The sequence below is a fragment of the Carex rostrata genome, chromosome 28 (assembly GCF_964058835.1).
Source record: "Carex rostrata chromosome 28, lpCarRost1.2, whole genome shotgun sequence".
Lineage (NCBI taxonomy): Eukaryota > Viridiplantae > Streptophyta > Magnoliopsida > Poales > Cyperaceae > Carex > Carex rostrata.
In genome coordinates, this window is record NC_135945.1 from 554,921 (window position 1) to 566,683 (window position 11,763).

General features: G+C 34.0%; 1 protein-coding gene across 1 annotated transcript; it reads left to right on the forward strand.

Annotated features, from left to right (window-relative positions):
• The first annotated feature begins 6,554 nt into the window (after window positions 1-6,554).
• On the forward strand, window positions 6,555-10,089 carry LOC144545743 (coatomer subunit epsilon-2-like). Its single transcript, XM_078294291.1, has 7 exons — window positions 6,555-6,824; window positions 6,905-6,994; window positions 7,411-7,562; window positions 8,018-8,153; window positions 8,756-8,911; window positions 9,005-9,084; window positions 9,732-10,089. The coding sequence occupies exons 1-7, from the start codon at window positions 6,663-6,665 to the stop codon at window positions 9,823-9,825; spliced, it is 870 nt and encodes a 289-aa protein (XP_078150417.1). The 5' UTR covers window positions 6,555-6,662; the 3' UTR covers window positions 9,826-10,089.
• Window positions 10,090-11,763: the final 1,674 nt, after the last annotated feature.

Below are 11,763 nucleotides of genomic sequence, written 5' to 3' on the forward strand. Positions count from 1 at the left end.
TTGATTTTGTTTCGGTACTATGGTGCACATATTTTACTTAGGTACCCTCTAGATATGTATTTCGAAGACAATATATAGACAAAACTATTATGAAGACAAATTAAAAGACTTTTTATGTTCATACATAATAGGTTAGTTGACTATGCACGGTTACAAAATATGATGACACACGGTTCTGCAATCATTTATGAAATTTTCGATAAATTGTACAGCCATTTAACTGTGTCTATCTCTATTCTATTATTAAGTACGTTGGGTGTCCGATCCGCCAACGGCTACGATTGAGAGATGGAACTTCGGATTTGATCTCAGCTCTCCAATTACATATTTTTTTTCTTCTTTTGATTAAATGTGTATGTTTTATGTATAGTCTAAATTTAGTTAAACCCACCACATATACTGCCACACGATATGTTACAATTAAAATTGAATAAATTCTGAAATTTAGCGATATATTTATCCATTTCCTTTTTTTTTTGTTTCCATATTTCTCCACCTTCCATTTTCTAATTTATTGTTTTCTTCTTCGTTTTTATACGGATCACAATGAAAATCATTTTTTTTTATTTTCTTATTTCTCTTTCTTTGTTTCTATACATATTACTGTGGACAATTTAGAATATATTTCCGATATATAATATATCAATGTGTGTGTGTGTTCTAAATTGGAAACAAAGAAGAATATAAATTGGAACGTGTGTGTAAATATATATTTTTCTTATAATATGTCTGTGTGTGTGTATCATGTACATACACACGATAACACTTTTTATTTATGTTTTTTTATATCATATTATATGTTGATATTGAATTGTTGTATGATATTTGATATTAGATTCGAATCAAGCTATTATTTGATATCATTGGTACTTAAAAATAAAAAATCATCACATCATCAAATTGTTATTAGATGTCACGATTAAAGTTAATTAAAAATACATAATCATATAAATTTTCTATTAAAATGTGTTTTAATTTTTAAATAATTATTATTTTCATTGATATATTTGTTTCTTATAATATGTCCCCGTTGCAACGTACGGGTATGATACTAGTATAGATCTTATATATACATGGTTTTGAGTAAGGTAACCATATCAGATCATCGAAAGGGTGTCACGAGCAAGGTACGTACGTAACTGTACATGTATGATAGCACGGGTTATAATACATCATTCATCCAAAGGAACCGTATATGATTTAAGATAATTATACACCGTTCTTGTTGCACAGCTTTTATGATAGAACCGTGTATGATTTGTATTTATTTTAATGCCGTTTAAAATTAACTAATTTCCATATTAATTTGCTAATCACTGAACATACAATATTACACATACAAAAAATAATATCAAACATTAGTATTTACAACATTAAACATACCAATACACATAAAGATCAAGACAATATTATTACAGAGTAAGTTGATTACACATAATTCAACAACCAAATTTTTTTTTTTGAAGGTCAGCTGGCAAGAAGCCAGCTGACAATATATTGATAAAAAAATTATTTACATACCCAAGTGGGTTTTTCTAATACAATTCCTACACATTAAATAGTAAATAAAGCACTAATCAGCACCGTAAATGATCGGTTTTGATCATGAGTACCCATTCTTCCCCTTACAAACCCCCTCTTAACAATTGGATCTCCAAAGAAAAGTTTCTTGTACCGATTCATTAATTAAACTCATCACTTGTTTGTATTCCTGAGAGAAAATCCTCTGATTCCTCTTCTTCCACAGCGCCCACACTCCTACTGCCCAAGCGACATCCCATCGTTTCTTGGCCTCTCCTGAGAGCCCTCGCCTATGCTCCCACCATGCTTCTCTAATTGAGTTGTTGTTTATTGGGACCATAATATTTATGGAGGCAAGGAACCCTCTCCAGAACCTCTTGGCCGGAGTACAATTCCAGAATAAGTGGTCTCGGGTTTCTAGCTCATCTAAGTCACACATGACGCAGTTATCACTCACCATACAACCCCTTCTCCTCAGAACTTGTCGTGTCAGTAGTTTGTTTTTGATTAGTAGCCAACAAAAAATTCTTACTTTTGTTGGTATTTTTAGCTTTCACAGTGCTTTTGCGAATCTACACCTAATTCCTTTTCGGTGTATTACCTTGTAAGTAGAGGTTGTAGTGAATTCAGCTCCCCTTGTCCATCTCCATTTGATTTGGTTGTTGACTGCATCTATCTCCATCGAACAAACAAAAAACTCATGAAATTCTGATAGAGATTTAAGGAAGTATGAACCATGCGTGTTGATATCTCTATGGTGTGATATGTCATGTAGCTGTGCTAGTGCTTTCGCCCACAATCCATTCGGCTGGTGGTGTAATTTCCATAGCCATTTGATCAGAAGCGTTGCATTTTGATCAGCAATATCAATTATTCCCATTCCTCCCTCTTGTTTGAGTGCACATACTCTTTCCCAGTTTACCAGACAATTGATCGGTTTGCATTCAGCATTACTCTTCCAAAGAAAACTCCTCCTGAGGCGGTCGATATGTTTTATAACCCATTTCGGTATTCTAAAGGCCTGTGCAAAATGCAGAGGCAGTGCAGATAAAACCGACTTAACCAGTATTAACCTTCCCCCAAATGATAATAATTTTGACTTCCAACTAGCTATTCTCTCATGAATTGCTAGGATAATTGGCTGAAAGTGCTCCTTTTTCGGCTTCCTAACTGTCAGTGGCAACCCTAGATATTTCATTGGTAGCTGTGATGTCGGACTTCCAATGATGCTCTCTATTACCTGTATTGCACCGGTCGGAACTGAAATCGGTACAAAATTACTCTTTTCTCTGTTAATTTTCAACCCCGAAAGAGATTCGTAGGTGTTTAGTATCTGTGTTATCACTCTTAGAGTTGTCGGGTGTGCTTATGTGATTATTAGCGTGTCGTCCACATATTGTATGACTTGAGTGGGGATATGAACCTACAGATGCATAATCGACTTTGCATTGTTGATAAACCAATTCAATGAATCAGCAGCAAGTATAAATAGCAGCGGCGACAATGGGTCACCCTGCCTCAGACCGCTTTCGTGTTTGAAATAGGTTGTGAAGTCTCCATTGTACTTGACCGTTGAGTACGAAGATCTCAACACTTGGAGCACCGTTGAAAGCCATCTCGGGGGAAACCCTTTTTCCATAAGTAGGTTCGTGAGGAAACACCAATCCACCATGTCAAACGCCTTTTCAAAATCAACCTTGTATAGTACCGCCGGTGTTTTTTGCGAACTTGCCTTCCATAACAGTTCTCTGGCTACTAGGAAAGACTCCATCAACGACCTTCCTTTGACGAAGGCAGTTTGTGAATTAGATATGATTTCATGCATCTGGGGCTGCAGTTTGTTTGCTAGAACCTTGGTGATCAGTCTGATGATCGTATTAATAACACTTATTGGGCGATAGTCCCTAATTTTATCTGCTCCACTCTTTTTAGGCACTAATGTGATTGCTGCTTTGTTTATGCATGATATATCCACTCTGCCCTCCTGCAGTTCTCAAATTAGCTTTACTAGGTCATTACTAACAATATCCCAGTATTTTTGGAAAAACTCGGCCGGCAATCCATCAGGTCCACTAGCCTTTTGCTTTGGCATTTGGTTTAGAGCTGCTCGTATCTCCTCGTGATATCGTTGTCCAGATTCTCCAGTTGTTGATCATATCTTAACCTTGCTTTCCCAGTCAAGTCGAAAGCCGGTCGAGTTGTCCCTTTTTTTCCCAGACTTGCCTTAAAATGTCGAAATATGAACTCCATATGTTGCTCCTCTATCTCAATGCCATTGTCATTTTTTAAAGAGATTACCGCATTTCGGTTTCTTCTGCCATTAGCCACTGCATGGAAGTATGCAGTGTTGTTATCTCCTAACTTTAGCCATGTACACCTTGAGCGCTGTTTCCATTTTTGCTCCTTCTCGCTTGCTATTTGGTAAATGTGCACCTTTAGTGCTATTTTGAGCTGTAATTCTATGCTGTTCAATTGCCGGTGTTCTTCAGCGCAATCCAGTTGCCTTAGCACCCACATGTTCATATATATGTATGTTTAAACATGACCATTATTAGACTTCCAATTGTTGACATGAATCTCAAAACTAACCTTTATAATTTAAATAAGTATCAAAATTATTTTAACTTAATTAGTCGTATTATTTTACATATATAGTAAAATACTGCAACGGATACTAACCTGCAAGATTATTGAAATCAATCAATAAAGATAAATGAGGAGGAATCCACTTATATAGTTTTTTAGTGACACCAGATTATATCTTATATTTTCAAAGTTCAAAGAGTGAATTCAAATGTGCTTGGAGATCAAATTTTATATTTTTTGAATATTTTGAATATTTATTAAGGTTGATACAAAAATTCAATGGCCTGAAAACAACGATTTTGTAAAATACTTAATAAAAAGTAAAAAAATTAAACAATTTGATCTTTATAAATTTATAATTGACTTTTAATACAAAAGGCAATAAAATAATTAGTGTGTTTTTTAAATTTAGAAGGGTAAATATTATATTATGAATTTTTAAGGGGAGTATATGTAATTTTGATGTTTTTGAGGGATATACATTAAATTCCCCAAATTACCTCAAAAAAAATATGGTTGTATAAGATTACTTTGATCAATTTACAGCTCTTACATACATTCTCAAATTGACTTGTGAAATATATTAGGCTCAGAACCAAAATCAATAAAGGCCCGAATTGGCATAAATGGGCTTTCTTGGTTTCAGTAAACTTTGGACCTGCATAACTTCGGCATAAGGCCCAAAATTAACTAATCCAATTTGATTCAAAAAAGACAAAATTATTGGGTTAAGATTAGGGGTGAAAACGGAGCCGGATTATCCGACGGATATCCGATCCGAATCCGTTTAATTCGGATACGGATTAGGGGTGAAAACGGAGCGGATAATTACCGGATACGGATCCGGATAATTGCTAACCTTTAAGAATTTGTCCGGATACGAATACGGATTCGGTAGGTGGATACGAATACGGATTCGGTAGGTAAATCATAAACGGATCGGATATCCGGACATGTCCGGAAATGAAGTTTGCTCCCCACGTGACTGCTCTGCGCGTTACAGTTTTGTTTGTATTCACTATGGCCGTATATATATACCCTCCACTCTGTAATACTATGTATCTTGTGGGATTAAACCCTTTTTTGAATCCGGATACATCAGTTCCGTCATTGTTATTGGTTCTATTAACGAGTCCAGCCCAATTTGACTAAGCCCGCAAGGTGTAAATCAACCCAATTCGTTTTACTTGCCTATTTTTTTTTATTATACATGATGATACCATATGAACTCGATCTAACCCAATTTAATTACACATATTTGAATTTTGTTAATTAGTATTTATATCTTAAAATTTAATTAATTCAATTATCCGACAATTATTCGTTTCGTATCCGTATTCGAATCCGTATCCGTGGATTATCCGTTCCATATCCGTATCCGTTTAAAGCGGATTTGGTTTTGAATTTTGATATCCGTTTACTATCCGTATCCGTATTCGTATCCGCTCATTATCCGACGGATGCGGATATAGTATCAGCATTATCCGCTCCGTTTTCACCCCTAGTTAAGATATAAATAATCATTACTTTAATATTATAAGCATTATCAGCATTATCCGCTCATTATGAGTAAGATAATAAATTGTATAAAATCATATATGATATTTTTTATTCATCATTTAATCATATAATCTTTATATTGATTTATACAACATTCGGTTAAATAATAATTAATTTATAATTTACTTCTTTTAAGTAATGATATTATAAAAATTATATTTTTCATACACCAAATTTTACAATGTTTTATGCCAATAATATATTCATAAATAGACAATATTTATAATTTGGAATTTCAAAATTTCAAAATATTGACCACAAAATATTTGAGATCTATCCCAAACATATATTTTTTTTAGTATGTTCGCACAGGATAACAATTCCAAATTTGACGAATTAGTGAATCATGGATCGCATTCCCATACTCGAGTTCAAAATCCGAATCCGACTCAATTTATATAGTCCAATTCTCTAACGTAACTCAAATTTCTTGTTCTGATCTGAACCGTCCGATCAGAATCCGAGCGAATCAATGGTTCCTTTAATATTTGTGTCAAACAGATTAGACGGTTAGTATATGAACTCAATATTTAAGATACCTCAGGTAAAATGACCCCTTAAAGTAACCCATTTCTATAGTTTGCATCCCGACTATCCGATCAGAATCCTGGCAATCTGGGTAGTGGTGAAATTCACCGGTCTCTTTAATATTCGTGCCAAAATCAAATCAGACGGTTTGGATCTAACCTCAGGTGACAAGAATTCCAACTTAGATCCTTCATTTTATTCTAGCCTAAAATAATTCGCATCACCTGAGGTAACAGAATATTTCGGTTTATATTAGAACCGTCCGATCAGAGACCACACGATTATTAAGGAATCCAGATTCTGATCGGACGGAAATGATCCAAACAGAAATATTATGTCACCTCAGAGAATATGGATTCATCCTACATTCTTTCCTACTGATTCAGATCGAACTCTCTCCATTTCCATCTCTTTTTCCAGATCCATTCCTTCCTCTCTCTCTCTCTCTCTCACCTCTGAGCACCGCCATGGCTACGCCAGACCTCCTCTTCGGTCTCCGCAACAACTTCTACCTCGGCGCATATCAAGTCGCCATTAACAACAGCGAGATCTCCACTCTATCCCCTGAGGACGCGATCGAGCGCGATTCTCTCGTCTATCGCTCTTACATTGCCCTGGGCTCATATCAGGTCTCGTTACAATCTCTCTGTTTCTCAGATCTACAAAAAGATCCAGTGAATTGACTGTCGTTTTGCTTAATTTGGTTTAGCTGGTGATTAATGAGATTGACTCGAATGCACCAACGGCACTTCAGGCTGTCAAGCTCCTCGCTCTTTATCTCTCTGGTCCAGAAAATAAGGTTTGTTTTTTACTAGATCTCTTTCTATGGAGTATGGTCGATCTGATTTGTATCCTTGCTATTGACCTGAACTGATATTATTTTGTGGTACGGATATGAACTGATGTTTTTTTTCTGGTACCACAAAATATATTCTGGTACGAGATCTGAACTGATTTTTTTTTTTCTGGTACGGATCTGATCTGATGTTTTTTTTTTTTTTTTCTGGTACCAGAAAATATATTCTGTTACGAGATCTGAACTGATGTTTTTTTCTTAACAATTGAGCTATAAAATGGAATAAACAGTCACGGGATTGTATCCTTACTTTTATTGTATTTACAATAAAATGGTGTTTTTTTCTTAACAATTGAGCTATAAAATGGAATAAACAGTCACGGGATTGTATCCTTACTCTTATTGTATGAACAATAAAGGAATCAGTAATTTCAAGTCTCAATGAGCTCTTGGGAGATTCTGCAATAGGAAGCAATCCTACACTTCGACTGATTGCTGGTACCATTTTCCTGCACGAGCAAGATTTTAATGAGGCACTTAAGCACACACACTCTGGTGGTACATTGGAGCTGTAAGATATCTTAATACCAATTGAATTTCTACATCTTTTTGTTCTTTTTCTAGCTTTTCAACAGTTCTACATGGTTTATGAAGTTAGTTGAGCGAGGTTATGGTACTATGCATAGCAAAGATTAATCCGTACTATTGCTCAATGTTTTATTTTCAAAGTCGAAATAGTTAATCTGAACCATTCAACATATAAAAATGTAATTGCAGATTAAATTTTACAGTTTTCAGAATCTTTTTACTAGTTTTCATATACAAATTCATATGAAGATCATGTTGAACGGTTCAGATCGATTGTTTTTACTTTAAAAATGAAGATATTGAATCACAGTTCAGACCAATATGTGCTATTCATAGTACTGTAACCTCACTAAAGTTAATTATAGGGTCTGGAAGTAAACACAAACATCTAATTATTTTATCTTGAAATTCTAACCATTTGTAATTTTCTTTCTGTAGTCATGCTTTGAATGTACAAATCTTCATAAAAATGAACAGATCAGACCATGCTGAGAAACAGCTTAAGATAATGCAACAAATTGAGGAAGATCATACTCTGACACAGCTCGCAAATGCTTGGGTGGATATTGCTGTGGTGGGTTAGCTAAATATTTTTACTGTTGTTAATATTTGGTCCTGTCATGCATCAATTACAGTACTTGGCAAGTACGGCCTGGCATGACTGCATTTCATGAGGTTTTTCCTGGTTGGTTAATTTGTTTTAGGGGGAATTTCATGTATACCCCTTCGAAATTATGTAATTTCTCTACTTCTGATGCTTACACAATGACATTTAAGTATATGCTTGCGTAAGCATTAGAAGTGGAGAAATTACTTGTTTGCCATCCAAAACTGATCAATTAGAAGATTGACACTTTTTCTGAAAAATGCTACATGTTTCTCTTTTTTAAATAAAAGGGTAAGATGGGTATTTTTATGAATTTAAAATGGGTTCTAATAGAAAAGACAATGAAATGGGTAAATTTGTGAGTTTTTGAAATTTAGAAGGGTAATTATTATGAACTATAAAGAGGGAAATATGTAATTTTTGAAGATTTTGAGGGGTATACATGAAGTTCACCCTTTGTTTTAGTTCAAGAAAAAACCCTTGTGTGCCATTTTCATACTATTGCCCCTGAAATAAGCTAATTTTGTTTTACTAATTTTTGCATGTGATTACTTATACTGGCATGACAGGGTGGGTCAAAGATACAAGAAGCCTACCTCATATTCCAAGATTTCTCAGAGAAGTATCCCATGACTTGCCTTGTATTAAATGGGAAGGCCGTGTGTTGTATGCTCATGGGTAATTTTGATGAGGCAGAATCTTTGCTCATTGAAGCTTTGAACAAGGTCACCTCTCTCTTTCTCTCTCTCTATCTCTCTCTCTCTCTCCCCCTCGCTCTCTCTCTCTCAGCGTCTTCTTACGTTTTGAAATTCATGCAGGATGCAAAGGATCCAGAGACACTGGCTAACCTTGTCGTGTGCAGCCTTCATGTTGGCAAATCTGCATCTCGCTTCCTCAAGTAAATTTTTTCAATATTGTTTTCTTTGTTGAGCCTAATACATGCATGCATTTTACTAATGATGTTTTGGTTTAGATCCTTTATTACTATTATTTTGCACTCTGTGCTTTCTGAGGGAATTTCATGTATATCCCTTAAAAACTTTGAAATTACATATTTCTTCTTTTAAAGTACATAATATCACATTTACCCTTCTAAATTTAAAAATACGTATTGGGAAATAGATCTACTGTTATTCCTTTGGGATAACAGGACCCTGTTATTCCTCATCCAGCCGTTCAACTTTATTGAGATTCGTGTATGATAAAGTATCTTTCTTGAGATCCGCACATGATAAAATTGGAACGGATGGATGAAGAATAACAGGGTCCTGTTATCTCAAAAGAGGTCTTTTCTATTAAAACTTATTTTAAATTGTTAAAATACCTATTTTACCCTTTATTAGGAAAATATACATGTAGCATGTTTTAGAAATATGTTTGTCTTCTAATTGGTCGGTTTCTGAAGACAAATGGGTAATTTAGATTGTGTAAGCGTCAGAAGGAGTCTTTGACTGCATTGTTGTTTACAGGAAAGAGTTGTATAATATACTTATAGTTTATTTTTTGTATTTGTTAATTTAATAGTATGATTTTATTTTTGTACAGCCAATTGAAGCTGTCTCATCCTCAGCACATTCTAGTTAATCGCATGGCAAATGCTGATGAAAGCTTTGAAAGAGCAGTCCAGAGCATTGCTTGATCTCTTTCAAGGATTTTTTTTTTCCTCTCTTTTTTTCAGTGTGTGATTTAAGGGACTATTACTTACAGAAGTTCTCTGTTCTTTTTGTGTTTTTTTTTTTTTTTTTTTTTTTTTTGTTGGTTCGTCTAGGGAGAAATTGAACAGCATTATTGGTATCCGGTATTACAATAGATATATTTACCAACTTTTTGTAATCCTGTAGGGATGTCAATGTGACCCTTTTATCTGTTTACTCGACACGTACCATATTGGATAAGATAGGTATGGATATTTCTATTTTCCATTTAGGATATCTGGTCCGGTAAGAGTACATGTAAAAACTATTTCGTACATGTTATTATATAAGATAATTGGTAAAATCAAATTTATAAAATCGAGGTTGGTTAATATCAAATTGATTGTTCTTGAGGTCGCGTGCAACTACGTTATTTTTTAATTTTTAAAGTCAAAAAAGTCGATTCAAAATGTTAGATATGATATCTATATTAAAATGTGTTTGGAGAATATTTTACATTTTTTGAAGTTTTTTTACTATTTGTTAAGTTACTTTGAAAATCGCTAATTCAATGGTGGCTTAACAAAATAGTAAAAATAGATTGGACCATTGGATTGGTGAAAGTGACTTAATAAATAGTAAAAAAATTTCAAAAACTATAAAATTTGGTCTCGAAGCACATTTTAATACAGAAATCACATTTAACAGTTTGGATCAATTTTTTGGACTTGAAAAATTAAAAAACAACTTAGTTGCACAGAATCTCAGGAACAATCGATTTGATATGAGCCCACCTCTTTATATATATATATATATATAGAGATGAGCTATGGTGCATTGCAATGCATAGGCCATGGTGTGCATTGGACCATAAAGTACCGATTCAAAGTCCAAATGACCGATCCAAACCGTTCATTTTGTTCTCCATATTAATATGTGCTTGGAGACCAAATTTTATATTTTTTGGAATTTTTTTACTATTTATTAAGCCACTTTGAAAATCGCTGATCCAACAGTGGCTTCTGATTTTACTGTTCCAAACAGTCACCGTTGGATCAGCGATTTTCAAAGTGGCTTAATAAATAGTAAAAAAATTCCAAAAAATATAAAATTTGGTCTCCAAGCACATATTAATATGGAGAACAAGAAGAACGGTTTGGATCGGTCATTTGGACTTTGAATCGGTGATTTATGGTCCAATGCACACCATGGCCTATGCATTGCAATGCACCATAGCCCATCTCTCTCTCTCTCTATATATATATAGTGACTAATGTGCATTCGAATGTATATGGTTCGAAATACACACGATCCAAATTCGACTTTTCGAAATCCAAACGGTCGATCCGAATCGTTCATCTTGTTCTCTATATTAATATGTGCCTGGAGACCAAATTTTTTATTTTTCTGAATTTTTTTACTATTTATTAAGTATTTTACAAAATTGTTGATCCAACGGTGGCTGCACAAAACAGTAAAATCAGCAGCCACTGTTGGATCAACAATTTTGTAAAATACTTAATAAATAGTAAAAAAATTCATAAAAATGTAAAATTTGGTCTCCAAGCACATATTAATATGGAGAATAAGATGAACGGTTCGGATCGACTGTTTGGATTTCGAAAAGTCAAATTTGGACCGTGTGTATGTACATTCGAATGCACATTAGTCAATCTCTCTCTCTCTCTCTCTCTATATATATATATATGTACATGATGAATGATATGATATAGTTTATTCATGACCTACATATATCTATTTAATGTATTAAAATATCTATTTACTCAATTCGTATTGTATTCGATAAGATGAATACAGGTAATTTTTTATTTTATTTTAGTTTTTTCTCTTAACATAGCAATTTATAATATCAAAATGTTTCCAACTGATTCTTTTCATATCTGATGGCAGTCCTATAATTCTGCCTCTATAATCCTGCCTCT